Source organism: Stomoxys calcitrans, chromosome 5 (genome assembly GCF_963082655.1).
Source record: "Stomoxys calcitrans chromosome 5, idStoCalc2.1, whole genome shotgun sequence".
NCBI lineage: Eukaryota > Metazoa > Arthropoda > Insecta > Diptera > Muscidae > Stomoxys > Stomoxys calcitrans.
The window spans coordinates 2,801,810-2,818,065 of record NC_081556.1 but is presented as its reverse complement, the minus strand read 5'-3'; the positions used below and the strand labels follow the sequence as shown (position 1 = coordinate 2,818,065).

Here is a 16,256-nt window from a genome sequence, read left to right as displayed (position 1 = left end):
ATGGCATTAGCCTTGAGATAGGAAAACGCCTTGGAGGTAGGCTATACCAATTTTTAAGATTTCAGAGATTTCATTTAAAGGAAAATATTTAATTTTTTTTTTGAGAAAAACCTACAGGAAAGGTTAAAAATCGGTAAAGTTGATTTGTGAAGCCATAACATGGTGATGTAAACATAAAGACGGAGCCATAAATTGCGAAACTAATAAACGCGAAGCGAAAAAACCGCAAGACAAAAAGAACGAAAAGCAAAAACAAAAAAACTCTTGGCGGGAAAAAAATTCGTAGCTGAAGAATTGCGAAACTTAATCAAGTAAAAGCGTGCAAAGTTCAGCCGGGCCGAATCTTATATACCCTCCACCATGGATCGCATTTGTCGAGATCTTTTCCCGGTATCTCTTTTAAGGCAAACAATGGATAAAAGAAAAGAGCGGCTATGCTATTGGAGCTATATCAAGTTATGCGCCCTTCAGGGGCTCAAGAAGTAAAGCAGGGGGATCGGTTTATATGGGAGCTGTATCAGGCTATAGATCGATTCAGACCATATTTGGCACGTAAATTGAAGGTCATAGAAGAAGCCGTTGTAAAAAAATTCAGCCAAATCGGATGAGAATTGCGCCCTCTAGTGGCTCAAGAAGGCAACATCCAAGATCGGTTTATATGGCGGCTTTATCATGTTATGTACCCATTTGCACCAAATTTGGTACAGTTGTTGAAAGTCAAAACAAAACACCTCATGCAAAATTTCAGCCAAATCCGATGAGAATTGCGCCCTCTAGTGGCTCAAGAAATCAAGACCTAAGATCGGCTTATATGGCAGCTATATCAAAGCATGTACCGATATGGCCCATTTACAATCCAAACCGACCTGCACTAGGTATTTGTACAAAATTCCAAGTGGCTAGCTTTACTCCTTGGAAAGTTAGTGTGCTTTCGACAGACAGACGGGCGGACGGACGGACATGGCTAGATCAGGTGGTACAAGCAGGTTTTTCGAGGTATTACAAACAGTATGACAAAATAAGTATAACTCCACCCTAAGGTGGAGGTTATAAAAACGCAAAGAAACAAAAAGCAAAAAAAAACACAACGTGAAGCAAACAGAAGTCAGAAGTTTTGTATATCAGTTGCCCCCAAAGTTCTGTAGATTGAGTTAAGTTATGTTAGCTCGACAAAATGATCTTCTACGTTGGGGTTCAAATTTAGTTCTTCGGTATGATAAGCGGCCATGTTAACTTAAGCTTCAACTCACTTGGGCAATCATTGAAAATTTACATTTTTTTTCTTCATTATTTCTACATAAATTTTAGCTTCGATAATATTTTATTTTTTTATAAAGCATATCTTAAGGCTTTGTATTATTAATTTGCTATTGTTTTCAATTTTATGCCAAAAACATTTCGCTGATATGGCAATTAGCTCAACATGAATATCAAACATGGCTGGAAGCTTAATATCAACATTAACAGATTGCTCTCTAATTCATCATCATCAACCAGCTGTATGGGAAGAAAATTCCTAGAATCTTTAAGGCATAACTTAAGGCGTTGCTCTAGTAAATAACTTTTGGAACATGCACTTAGGCACATTTTGTATGTCGTAATCATTTTCAAATAATGCTTATCTCCTTGTTTTAATGACTTTTTATGACTTTTTTATTACCATTAGACTTTGACTTTTCTGGCTACGACGCTGTCATGTGCCACCTCTCAACATGTTTTAATTTGTAGAACATTCCCCCTCAAGCTCAAAACATAAAACCAAGAAATCCCTTTGTTGGCATCAAATGAATTGGAAAAAGAACAAAAATGGGCATTAAATGTATTTTTGATTAGCTTTTAACTTTATCCGGTATGAAGTTCATTATTTTTTTGTTTTATTCAGACAAAAATCAATAACTTAACAAAGCAGCTGTAGCTTAAAGCTCTGCAGACTACACAATGAACTTGTCTAAATGGTTGCATGGTGTCGAAAACAAATCAGAAAAAATCAGCAAAGTTTCCTTTTTCCATTTTTTAGACATTTTCTGTATGCCGCCCTAAATTCAATTTAATAGTCATCAAAATTTAACAAACTTTTTTTTTTTTGTTTTGCTTGTTTTGTTTCATATTGATGCTGCACTGTTATCAACGTTCAAAGTTTATGGCAGTTGCTGCGAAGGAGGCATGATTTTTAGTTGGAAAACGTAGCGAGAGCCTTTTCACAGTAAACAACTTACAGAATTTATAAAATGCTGTGTTTCTGGGAAATATTTTATTTCTCCGGTTGTTGTTTTATATTATCAAAGGCAGGCGAGTTTTTGGAAATGATGCTGGGTTTTTAAATCATTCTATTTGTTAAAGATTTAAAGCAAACCAACAACAATTGTCTATTTTTAGCCTAAATTTAATAACAAATGTTTAAAGCATACTTTAGGGCTATTGTAGAATTTTTGAGAATTTTCCGGTCGTTTTTGGGTCATTCTCTTATTATTTATTTTTTTTTTTTTAGATTCATTCATTAAAATTTATTTACAGCAAATTCTAAGAAATTTTAAAACGCTTGTTGAAAGTTTTTCTAAAAAGCTGAAACAACTTTTTAAGGGGGAATTGTAGTAAGTGTTAATTCTTAGCAGTTCATTGTCCAAAAATATGAAATGTTTTTTGTGTAAAAATTGTTACTTTTACTTTGTTCAAATTTTAAATACATTTTTTTATTAATAAAAGAGTATGCCAGTTTCGAAAATAATTTTGTCAAATAAATTGAATATTAGGAACCCCAAAGTGGAGTATTTTAAGGCTTGGTGAAATAAAGCATACACTTAGGCTCTTCCAATAACAAAAAGTTTAGTAAGCAACAGTGGATAATCTGATTTATTTTTTGTTAAACACAGGCTGTTAGGGTCAGGGTTAGGGTAGCCCAGCCATTTTTTTTTATAATTTCTTTGAATTTGTCTTTGGTTCTTTTATTAATTTAAAGAGAAATTTCAAAAGATATTTTCGCTAAATTGTGATGTCTCTTTTGTTTTTCATTGAACATTTTTTACTGAATTCAATTTTTATAATTTTATTTTAAATGGAGTTTTTTTTTTGATACAAAAATGTCTAAATTTTTTCAAAATGAAATGCTTTTGGTCTATGTCTTATGCCCAACTTATTCAAGAGTTGGTAAACGTGGGCGTTTTTAATTATTTATTAGTAAAATCCCAGTTTGGTTTGCAAACAAAATATTTTCATAAATTAAGTTGTCACAATGACGGTATGGAATCCCAAAAGCTGCGATTAACCAAGCGACAAAGATTTTTTAATGATATGTTAGCTAAGAAGTGTTTTCAGATTATTCCAGCCCTAAAGCATGCTTTAAGCTATAAACTATAGCATATATTAAATCTTAAGTAAATAGAATAAATTAAAGCATATTTTAGGGCTTCATTAGCATCTTTATGTTCTCTAGCGTTTAATTTGAATCATGAAAGTTATAGCCAATATTATTGCTGTTTTATAATCTACATATTATCGCACAGTATGCACACACACACGCACATGCACTATCACGCACTCATACTAACACCTGTATATATACACATTACTTATTCATTTTCATTAGTGTGTTTAGCCATTTGGTCTTTAATTAAATCCTTATTTCCTTTGTGTCTTTGTCCCATTGCAGGCTGACAGAGATGCTTTACACAAAGAATGTGTAATTCTCCTATGAAAGCAGTAGCTAAAGGCCGGCCTCACAACGTCTCCGAAAGCATTTAATTACTTGTTAACTATTCTCGAAAGGTTTCACCTGCGCTGGGCACAACCAAACGCCACAAACGTTCAATAGCCAGCCGCACCATTAGTCGACCGACATCATTGGCAGCCACAATGAAACATTTGCACCGAATTACACATGTAAGATGGCGCTTGACATCGTCCATCTCCGGCGTCACCACAGTCACCTCCTCCCTATTTAGTATACCTTGGCTACACTTAAGCTCATTACTCCTAATCCTGCTTAGCTATCACCAACACACCCAAGCGTTTTGTCCTTCGAAATGCCAATGTCTGGGTGGGGATGCCAACAGCAAGGCGTTCTGTGTGAATGCCGCCTTAGAAGATGTGCCAATTCAATTGAATCCCGAGACCAAATACATCAATTTAACCTTAAATAAGATACGCAACATACAATTCACCCTGCCCTTCTACATGAAATTGGAAATTTTAGATTTATCGCGCAACATCATTGAGACCTTGGGTTCCAAGAACTTTGAGTATCAAACGGAAATGCGCACCCTAAATCTCAGTCACAATTCGGTCAGTTCCTTGCAAAAGGATGCCTTTAAGGGTTTGCGCAATCTTTTGGTATTGGATTTAGGCTACAATCGCATCGATGTCGTCGATCATACGGCCATGAATGATCTAACGTCACTGGTCGAACTGGATTTGACCAATAACAACATTATGAGTCTGGAGGACAACACCTTTGGCAATCTAATGTCTTTGGATATATTGATTTTTAAAAATAATCAATTATTGGATATACCAGCGAATAACCTACACCATCTGCAATCGCTCAAGTCTTTGGATTTATCCGACAATCTGGTTGAGTACATACGCAACGATAGTTTCGAGGGTCTACGGGAGTTGGTCACTCTAACGGTGAGGGGAAATGTGATTAGTGAGCTGGATTTGAGTGCCTTCGAGGGATTGATAACGCTAAAGCATTTGGATTTGGCCAATAATAATTTAACGGTAAGTTAGAGACATTTTGATTATAAAGAAGTAACAGAATTTCAATATCGTCCAGGTGAAATCTTATTTATGCATTCTATTTTATTGATAAAGCATAAAAAAACGAGTAAAAAGCGTTAAGTTCAGCCGGGCCCAACTCGGGTATATATGTAAACCACTTTTCGTCATAATCCGTTGGAAATGGATAATTTATGCTCCCATAGCAACTTTATCGAAATATGGTCCGATTTGGACTAAATTCGACACGGATATTGAGTGGTCTAATAAGTACAAGCCATTGTTCAATTTTTTAAAACAAAATATTGTTCCCTATGGTACCCATATCCAAATGTAGACCAATCTGAATCGTATGCGACACGGATTTCGAAAATCCTAACATAAGTCACTGTGTCAAACTTCAGCGAAATCAGATTATAAATGTGCCTTTAAAACGAGCGGTCTATATGGCAGCTGTATCCAAATCAAAACCGATCTGTGCCATATTTCTGGAAGATATCGAGGGGCCTAACTTAAGTCACTGTCCCAAAATTTCGACGAAAGCGGACAATAAATCTGCCTTTTATGGGCCCAAGACCTTAAATCGAGAGATCGGTCTATATGGCAGCTCTATCCAAATCTGGACCGATCTGGACCAAACTGCAAAAAGTTGTCGAAGAGTCTAACGCAACTCATTGTCCCAAATTTCGACGAAAGCGGACAACAAATCCGCCTTTTATTGGCCCAAAACCTTATATCGAGAGATCGGTCTATACGGCAGCTATATCCAAATCTGGACCGATCTGAGCCAAATTAAAGAAGAATGTTGAAAGGCCTAACATAACTCACTGTCCTAAATTTCGGCGAAATCGGACAATAAGTGCGCATTTGATGGCCCCAAGACCTTAAATCGAGAAATCGATCTCTATGGCAGCTATATCCAGATCTGGGCCTATCTGTGCCATATTCCAGGAAGATGTCGAAGGGCCTAACACGACTCACTGTCCCGAATTTCGACGAAATCGGAAATAAATGCGCCTTTTATGGGCCCAAAACCTTATATCGAGAGATCGGTCAATATAGCAGCTATATATCGAAATCTGAACCTATCTGTGCCATACCCAGGAAGATGTCGAGGGGCCTTAAACGAGTCACTGTTCCAAATTTTGGCAAAATCGGACAATTAATGAGCCTTTTATGGGCCCAAGACCTTAAATCGAGAGATCGGTCTCTATGGCAGCTATATCCAAATCTTGACCGATCTGGGTCAAATTGAAGAAGGATGTCTCACTGTCCCAAATTTCAGCAAAATCAGATAGAAAACGTGGCTTCAATGGGCCTAAGACCCTAAATCGGTGGAACTGTCTATATGGGGGCTATATCAAGATATAGTCCGATATAGCCCATCGTTGATCTTAACCTGTTTATAGACTAAAAGAGAATGTGTGCTAAATTTCAGCTCAATATCTCTACTTTTAAAGACTGTTGCGTGATTTCATCAGACAGACGGACGGACATGGCTAGATCCTCTTAGATTTTTACGCTGATCGGACTTTATAGAATCGGTAATCGATATTTCAATGTGTTGCAAACGGAATAACAAAATGAATATACACCCATCCTTCGATGATGGGCATAGAAATACTACCATATACCTCTCTTTTCAGTCCCATATTGCCATGGTTTGGTAAATATGTTTGATTAGGGCGAATCTCGGGGGTGTGCTGGCCACCCAGGCGCTTGTTCCTGAAACTAGATATAAGACTTGTGCTCATCTCTCAAATACCTTTTTTTTTGGTGAGCCCCATACTACCATTGTCAGTAAATAAGTTCTGTTTGAAGAGCACCTTAATCAATTTGACTCATGTGTTGATGAAGATACATGGCGTATCAGAAATCATGATCCACCCAGTCAGTCAAAGTGTTTTGAATAACAACACAACTTTACTCAAATTTGCTATGATATTCTTTGAATAGAAGCATTGAATATGATCTCGAGCTAGAATATGTTCGAAATATCACAAAAGATTTTTTTTTTTTTCAAAATAAGAGCTCAGACAAACATATTTTTAGTATTACTAAAAAATATATTTAAAATTTATTTTCCACATTTAGTATTTCCTTTAATTGATGTATTTATTTCCCCCATTTTAACTGCGTATGTGTAAAAACATCCGTAAAATATAAAACTTTTATATATGATCTCCTTCCTGTTGTATATGCAGTGCTTTTATTCTAAAAATATTTCGAAAATCTTCCAGCCCAGCCATTATGTTACATAAAATTCCATAAGTGCAGCCATAACAATAAAAGTGTGACAAACAAAAATATCCATCTATTGCGGGCTACAAGTAGTTAACAAATGAAATACCAAAAATACCTGTTCAACTTTCTAAACAACGTTTGCAAAGAGATACACCATGCTTAAATAGATATGAAACTTCTCTAACGGATACAATAAACAGGTATTTGCCTAAAAGTATACCACATAAATAAACATTGTCAGGGAGTGAGTGAGAGAGCGAGAGACAAAGGCACTCAACATGTGTGTTTCGGTAGCAACGACGACGAGTGAATATTAGACTGGCTCACTGAAGTTTGCAAAAAAAAAATAAAATCAGTAAAAAGCCATGAATTTCAGACATTTTGTATTTAAAACAACATGAAGAGCCAAAATATGCCCTTTATCATTAAGCCAAAACTGGAATCAGACAGCCCACTTTAAAAAGAAGTCCCTTTGTTCCTTAGTAGGAAGATTGTAGGACAATTTTCAGAAATGCTGTCCTCGCGATGAATCGACCTCACAATGTGCCTAGAAGTGAATTAGATTTTAAGCTTGTCAGTTATACGGGTATTCAATATATATAGATTTGAACTTCATTAAGTTCTATGAATACGGCCGTTAATCTGGTTCTTGTTGTTGTAGCCACATTTGCATGTTGAGGTGGCGACCCATGTCAAGCTCCTATAGGTGAGCAAACTCGTTCCGGTTCAAAGTAAAGTTTATCCTAACATGAAGATAAAGAAAAGGTACATAAAGTTAGACGAAATGTACATAAAATTCATATTACAGCTAAAAAAAATCCATAAATACAGCAAAAGACTTCTTTTTCCGTTTTTTCGTCAATTTTTTAAATGCTTATCATCTGTTTCATAAACGAGAGATCGATATTTTATCAATTACAACTTGAAGCGTATGTATATTATTATCATTACAACGATTAAGATCCTTTAATATACTCTTTAGCAATTCTCCCTAGTCCTCCATTAATCCTGCCTAATGTCCTTGTCTGCCATCAGCCTGGCTCTTTAGCTGTGACCATTGTTATGTGCTGTGCTGTAGAAGGAATTTTTAAAGATATTTTAAGTAGTTTCCTGTTCAACATGCCATTTCTATACAAAGCTACACTCTGTGTAGGAAACTAGGAAATTTCTAAACAACAACACCAATAGATTGTCTATACATGAACACGGTATACATGAATGTGGTATGTGCTTATAAGTATCTCAAAGTTGTAGCAATACACATACAGACAGCCAGACACAAGCATACATTTTGGCAACATTGACAATAAATTCTACACTTTTGTTGTGCCATATGATGGCACAATATACAGGTCCTGCTGTTTTATAACCCATGTTCATAGGAACCATATAAGCCATAGAGCCATAATATGTTTTGTGGTTAAAACTCTGTATCACACATACACATACACGCACACACATACACACTCTCACTCCCATGGTTATGAACAAAATGAAGAAACACTAACTTGTAGACATAACATCACCGGAACAAGCCCAATGAGCGGCATGATATAAAGAATGTAGTTAGAAAAGTATTCGAACTCCTGGGTTTCAAGTCATAAGAATATGATGTGTGGTAGGAGCACTCTATTGTCGGTAGAGATGGTACAGAAAGTATTTTCATGGAGTTTGATTTAAATAAAATAAAGAATGTCTAATCTTAATAAATCAAATTGGAGAATAAAATAGGCTTCCAATGACACATGAGGTCTTAATAGAAGGATTAGGTCATTTATTGAAAATTTGGCTAAACGGGTTGAAATTGGTTCAAGGGGTAGAACAGCCCCCTAAAAACTTTGCCCTTATTTTTATTTATAGTTTAATCCCAGATACCTTTCATTTAAGAGCAGACGGTCCACGTGTCCTCATAAGAGATTTTATGCATTAGGTCGACTCTTTGAGACTTTCCCTAAATTTGGAGTTTACATTCGTACCCTTGGCCCAAACACCATCAATTTGAGTTCAATATCGTTTCACATTTCTCTCCACGAGTTTGGGGAAGGGAGGGGTCCACTAAAGCTGGCAAAGTATCGATAGTTTAATTTTTTTTTTAACACTATCGGTACTATTGATAATTTTTCTATCATTTTGAATTTTTCTACCCGTTAGGGCGAAGATCATTTAATCTTACAATTTTTGTAAGTTTTTCTTTCGAAACGAACTCAATGATCAGATATTTTCTTTGCAAATGGAAAAGAAAAGCCAGAGATCGCAACACACACCAACCACTGTGGGACGCGTTTCTTCATTTGGTTGGAATAACTCTTCGGCCATATTAGGTGTTAAGGCTTCAAGGGCCGTACGTTGATATGTTGTACTTATACCAAATTTATTGCGAAAACGCCTCTATGATATAAATACCACATTAACCACGCTCGACACCTCTGTCTGTCAGCTGTACTTTTCTCAATGCATTTGTTTTTGTGTAATGGCCGATTTTTTGTCTACACAATTACACTACTCCCATGGCATACACCCAATTTTGTGCATCGAACGTGAAAATTACAAAAATAAAATATTACCTCAATGGAAATGCTCTTAATAATGAATAGATGAAATTTCATCACAGTCGCATAAGGGAATCGAGGGTCACGCGGTAATAGGTTTGGGAAAAGCTCATATCAAAGACTGGTTTCCAATACAAGTTTAAACCTAATGATGAGGGACCAAACGGCTTACCGCAGAGCGACACTATTAAGTAGAGTATGCACGGCTGATTACCTAAGGTAAATACCTCACAAGTGTAGCCAGCGCTAGGAGGGGATATCCATCCTGTTGTTCTCACTGGGATTTGAAGACAGGCATTCAGCGTCAAAGGCTAAACTCTGGGCTTTGGTAGACCAATATAATGGTACCAACGGAACTTCTTACAACTATGTTGTTTCCATTTCAAATTTGATTGGAAAAATTGGAGAAAAAACCTTCTAACACCCATAGCAAAATGTGGATCGATACTAAATTCTCAGACAGCCAGGCAGCCATTAAATGGCTGTAAAACGTATTTCTGGACGCAAAAATCGCGGTAGTCCGCAGATCTCTCAAAGAGATGGCTGTACAGTTAAAAATTCACCTGTTCTGGGTGCCGGGCCACAAAGATAATGATGAGGGACCACACTCATTTGGAATTGTAAAGCGGACGAGCTTGCGAGACTAGGAACTACCCCACACATTCCAGGGATACTGGAATCTGTGGGTATGCCTCTAGCGACATGTAAGCTAAGTTTCCAGTACCAACCCGAAGGGCAACGAATGATAGATAGTCACATAGAGTAGGCTGTGAGTGAATCTAGACTTGAAGAGGTATACCGCTTTACTGTCACTAGAAAACACGCCTCACCCATTGTGTCCGTCATGACAGGTCACTGTCTAACCGTAAAACATGCTGACAGACTGAAGATTGCCAGCAACGACTTTTGCAGAAGCTGTAGGGACATCGAGGAAGAAGAGACTACAGAACTAGCAGTCAGAAGGAGCTCCACTCTAGGTTCTCATTTCTTTGAGAACCTGTCTGATTTAGCGGATGTGAACATGTTGGGCTTTCTAAAGCGATCAGGATGGTTATACGATAGGAACCAGAAGGCATCTTCCTTCTTCTGTTCCTGTGATATCACGATGGACGAAAACATCTAAGTGGGTCTGATAGCAGACTGTCACTTAAACCTTACCTAGAGTTACAGCATCCAATAGCAAACCAATGATAAGTGGTGATAAGTGGAGTCCGAACTGCAGGCCAATGGGCGAAAGATCTTTGAAGAGATTTTTTTACATTGTTTAATAACTCAGAAATTTTGCCAACGTTAGTACGAGAAAACCACCGCTAAAAATATTTTGTGATGTTCTCTCCAGAATTCCAACCCGAGCATGCAGTGTCTAGTATTACATGTGCATTATATTTTCCTCATTATTTTACTTGTAATTAGCGTCTTTTTAAGTCGTCCACTATGATGTTAATTTTGCCCTCATTTACTCTTGAGAAATATCTCCCTCAAATAAAAATTTCCACTTTGTGGCATTGATGTGAAACAATAAAACCACACTCATTTCGTGTGTATGAGTGTAAGCTTGTGTGTGTGCGTCCTCTCAAAAGATGAATATTAAATTTTTAAGTAACAATTTTAGCACATTATCTGAAGCCATATTCCTTTTTGGTAAATATCTTCTATGTGGCTTACACACCGCAAATAAAGGACTTTATTAAATTTTTTTTGCAGCAAAAGAGCTCTTTTAGAATTGTGGCCTTTGAGGGCTCACAAAGAATGAGGTCAGCCTGTATGGTGAGGAATTTATTTTCGAAAATTTTTTTTCTAGCACTTTGAATAGTTTTGGAGCAAACTGAAATGAAAATGTGGTAAAATACAAGTGATTCACACATCAACACATATACAGATACGCATTTATGCATAAACACATATGTGGCCAAGGAATTTTATATGCTTAAAAAGGATTTCATGTTGGTACTGTGAAAACATATTTATATTTGTTTCGGTTGTTACTCTTTATTTTTTTTTTTTTTTGTGCATATTGCAATATTTCATTTCTTATGTGTGTATGTGTGTGTGTGTGTGTGAGTGTATGAGTAAATCATCATGCTCCAATTCAGTTTGTATTCAAATTTATCGATTATACGGTGAGTAACCAAACTAAGTGTGTACTCACAACATGGCAATACAATGCTATGGTGTTTACGAACTCTGTATCACTTTTCAATATGTACTTACTTTTTGTACTTAATGTATACTTGGCAAAAACTGCCTTTGAGGTCATTTTTACACAGTTATGCCAGAAAAACTTTTACAGTCTGTTTGCTTTGCTTAAAAATGATATATTTTTAGATAAATTCATGGATCTCGAGATTTGGTTGCATGAGTTTTTATTGAAATTTCCATAGGCTTTATATTTGTTTATCTTGGCTTTGACAATATACCAATGAAAATGGGGTTAAAACTGAAAAAGAATTTTCTTGGCTTCTTCAATTCTTAGTTTTATTTAAAACAACTTTTATTTTTTTAAGCAACATTTAGCCGTAGTTGTTGTATAAGAGAAAATCAAGTCCACAGTCCTTCGTGGCATAGGGAGCTGTAAAGGAGCATACCAAAGTATCATTTCATGACTATGGAAGTGCCTTAAACAATGTAAAACAGTTGTCAATCGTTAAGACAGTGGTGTAAAAGGGGTCACGCATGCCGATAGCATGACTTTTGCGATATGGGATAGTTTCCAAGAATCCTAAGAACTTCTTTAAGAAAGACATTCCAGCGAAGTGTGATGAAGAAGAATAGACGTTACAACAAAAGTTTTTTTTTATAGCCAGCCCCATAGGATGGGGGGATACTAATTTCGTCATTCTGTTTGTAACTACTCGAAATATTCGTCTGAGACCCCATAAATATATTCTTGATCGTCGTGACATTTTATGTCGATCTAGCCATGTCCGTCCGTCTGTCTGTCGAAAGCACTCTAACTTTCTAAGGAGTAAAGCTAGCCGCTTGAATATTGGTCCATGTTTTGTTATAGCTGCCATATAAACCGATCTTGGGTCTTGACTTCTTGGGTCTCTAGAGGGCGCAATTCTTATCCGATTGGAATGAAATTTTGCACTAAGTGTTTTGTTATGAGTTAAGTATTTTGTTATGATATCCAACAACTGTGCCAAGTATGGTTCAAATCGGTTCATAACCTGATATAGCTGCCATATAAACCGATCTGGGATCTTGACTTCATGAGCCTCTAGAGGTCGCTATTGTTATCCGATTTGCCTGAAAATCGGGTACCCCCAACCCAGACATCACTACCCTTAATAAAGACGCATCACAACACCCAGTCCGTCGATAATGAAGGACTCCCCTGGTCATACCATTGCGTCGCATATGCAGCGATATAATAGAAAACCTTTTCTCATAGGTTGACATTTCCATATATTGTGCTGAATATCTGGATTCAGTTTTTGAAAAGAATATCATAACAAGAGAATATAAAACTTTTTTTCAGAGGCAAAATGTTCGCATGAAAATTTCATTCTTATGCATTCCATGATGGCCACGACCGTTTCACAATGGACTAAACAACGAAAAACTGGAAATAAGTTCACAATTTTTTAACTGTTGATCTGAGCTCTAAAAATTTTTCTAGACATTTATAGAGGAGAACATAGGCTTTGAAGAAAGTGGCGTTGTTGGCCTATATCTTTAATACATAGTGTCAAAGTTGACCACTTTGGAAAATTTTGGAAAAAAATTAAGTAAAAATGTGGGTTCCAGAGCAAAAGTACCAAAAATTGGGAGTACGTTTGCGTGGGAGTACGTTTGCGTAGCACAGAGGTTAGCAATTCCGCCTATGACGCTGAACGCCTGGGTTCGAATCCTGGCGAGACCATCAGAATAATTTCAGCGGTTTTTTTCCCCTAATGTTTTCTTCTAATGCTGGCAACATTTGTGAGGTACTATGCCAAGTAAAACTTCTCTTCAAAGAGATGTCACACTGCGGCACTCCGTTCGGACTCGGCTATAAAAAAGGAGGCCCCTTGTCACTGAGCTTAAAACTTGAATCGGACTGCACTCATTAATATGTGAGAAGTTTGCCCCTGTTCCTTAGTGGAATGTTCATGGACAAAATTTGCATTTGCATTTTACGTTGGCGTGGGACCTACATCTAAAGTTGGATCGATCTGGACCAAATTCGGCACAGTTGTAGATAGGTATAATGTTCCTAACTTCAGTCAAGTCGTATAAAAAATATGAATTTTATAAGCTTAAGATGTTTAATCTAGAGAATGGTATAGAGCAATCTCTCCTCTACAGATGTCTAGAACATTTTTTACCGCTTAGATCCACAGGTAAAAAGTTGTGGACTTATTTCCAATTTTTTTGTCGCTGGCCCACTGTGCGTAGTTATGCAAAACAAAATATTACTAAAATTCAAAAATATTTTCTTTCTTCAAAAGAATTTCGTAATGATTTGGAGCAAGACTTCGACTTAACAGACACATTGTTATTTCCATTTTGGCCTCCATTTTATGATTTTTATCTTTAGTAATTAGAGCTCAAGTTAAAAATTCATTATTTCAAAAAAAAAAAAAAAACTTTTAATATCAAGTTAAAAATATTTAACCAAAGTATACTTTTCCTTAAAAATAAGAAAACTGCAACGATGTTCTAGTGTAGTTAAAAAACCATTAAAAAGGCATTTTTTCAATCTAAGTATATTTTTATCTAAACTCCTTTGCTTAAACTTTAATGCTATATAAAAATGGTCATGCTTACTCAACTTAGGAATTGCTTTTTCAGCCAACTCTTCAAAGGGTTTACTAAATTTCCCTTAAAACTGTATAATCCAAAGTGGTTTTAAACAAAAACCAACTATTTGACCTGTATAGCTGTGCCCCATTCATTTCAATTAACAAGTGTTAAAGTTTTTAGTGCTCACAAATATTATTTTAAAAACATAAATTTACTTAAGCGATAAATCCTCTGAAGACTTTTATTATTTTTGTTGATAAAGTGATTAAATATAATTTAGTTTTAGTTAATAAACCCCAGTTAGGAGACAGCCAAGCGAAGTCAAGGCAAAGCAACCCAAAAGCGCTGGCAATGACTTTTGCCTTTACGAAATATGATGTCCGCAAAGAACACCCAAAAATGATGTGGCAAAAAGGGAAACTTTGTTTTTGATTATTTTGTTAACTGGCAGCATTGCACGATGCCCGAAACGTGACCTTTTCAAGACCACAACAAAAATTTTGAGCACCCAAACAGGCAACAATACAAAAAAGGATAATGGGAGAAACAAAAAAGCCCAGACACGAAATGGAATAAAAATTGAGGAAATCCCTGACCAAAAAGCAAAGGGTAGTCCTTATAAGAGTTGTGCTAACCCGCCTCATCTCCCCCTATGGCTGACGGTAAAATATGGTATTGTACTAAATAATATTTTACCACGTGAGGTATGGCCAAAAGGCTGACATATCCTTTCCCTGCCCCTAGCTTCAATTGTAAGCAGTGCTATATGAGTGTGATGCCGGTTTTTGCTGTGCTGTGTTGTATTCTAAAGGAAACGGAAACGTATGTTTGGTGCTTCCTCTAAACAACTGACGAGCAATACATTTTGTTGGTTTGGTTAGCTGGTGCCATGCCTTACTTACATTGCACTAGCCAAGCACTAATGCTTTGATATAAGAATTAGACATTGGCCATTTAACCCTAAAGCCAACTGGGTAGAAACCAAAATTCCTCTACCCTTCCACCACTATAATGCTGGCCGCTGCTCCATAGTTATTTTTGTTAAAGGTAATAAAATCAATCTTTTTAAGGTAAATTTGTTGCTAGTCAGCCAATGGTGGGCTGACTGCTTTCAAAGCAACTCGAATTTTCCCCCTTTAAAAAAAAATAAAAATGGTAAACCGTAAAGCCTTTTAAGCCACTAACCTTGCCTTCAACAACATCAAAACCCCTAAATGTAGAAGAAAAAAATCCAATATTCCTTCCAACATTTTTTTGGCCGTTTTCATTTGGGGTCTGCTTTCTGTCTGCCTGGATTTACTCTGCTCCAAACTGCCACCTGAGAGAGCTCCAACTCCAACTCCACTTCCCTGGCGAAAAATGTTCTTTTACAAATCCTCTAGGAAAATATGTCTTGGTCTAAGCAGTAAAAAATCGCTTTCGCACACACACACACACACCCCCCAATTCCCAAGACTATGAAAAATTTGTGGCTGAAAAACGTGCCTCTAGATCGCGATAACGCCATAAACAATACGTGGCGGTGAATAATGGTAGAAAATGAAATTGAGGATTCCGTAAACGAAAAGCACGGAAATGGAATGCATGTTAAGGCATACCCTTAGCCACACAAATTGGTTTGGGTTGACATAAAAATGCGCTGTATGAATGAATGCTTGGCTGGATTGGTTTGGAAGGCGATTACATTATGATTATTTCAATAAACTTGAACTTGAAATATTTTCTGTTTTTTTTTTTTCTTGCTGGAAAATGGTGATGTGATTATGAAATCCTCAATAGAGGCATGTAATGTGCAAAGGTATCGTTGAGTTTTTAAATCCAATTGAGATAGAGTGAGGTTTAGTAAAATCAAATTTAAAAATACTTACTAAAAATTCCTTCGCATTCCATAATTTTTGAAGCAAACGGCGAATGAAAACGGTTTTCAGATGCTTTATTTAATTATTTATTCGAACCAGGGCTGCGTTGTCGACTGAAGAGGAGTTTTTGAGGCCGGAGTTGAAGTTGGAGTCGGATTGTTGA

The 16,256-nt window shown here is 36.5% G+C and overlaps 1 protein-coding gene across 5 annotated transcripts in view; it reads left to right on the top strand.

Moving 5' to 3' along the window:
- LOC106082265 (leucine-rich repeat and immunoglobulin-like domain-containing nogo receptor-interacting protein 2) overlaps positions 1 to 16,256 on the top strand; it is a 274,301-nt gene that overhangs the window by 240,876 nt on the left and 17,169 nt on the right. For 4 of the 5 annotated variants that reach the window (XM_013244656.2, XM_013244654.2, XM_013244653.2 and 1 more), the window contains one exon: positions 3,647 to 4,716. In XM_013244656.2, the coding sequence (XP_013100110.2) occupies positions 3,850 to 4,716 (867 nt within the window). In that variant the 5' untranslated portion in view covers positions 3,647 to 3,849. Of the gene's footprint in view, positions 1 to 3,646; positions 4,717 to 16,256 lie in introns of those variants that run through there. The other variant, XM_059368844.1, reaches the window with a different exon arrangement.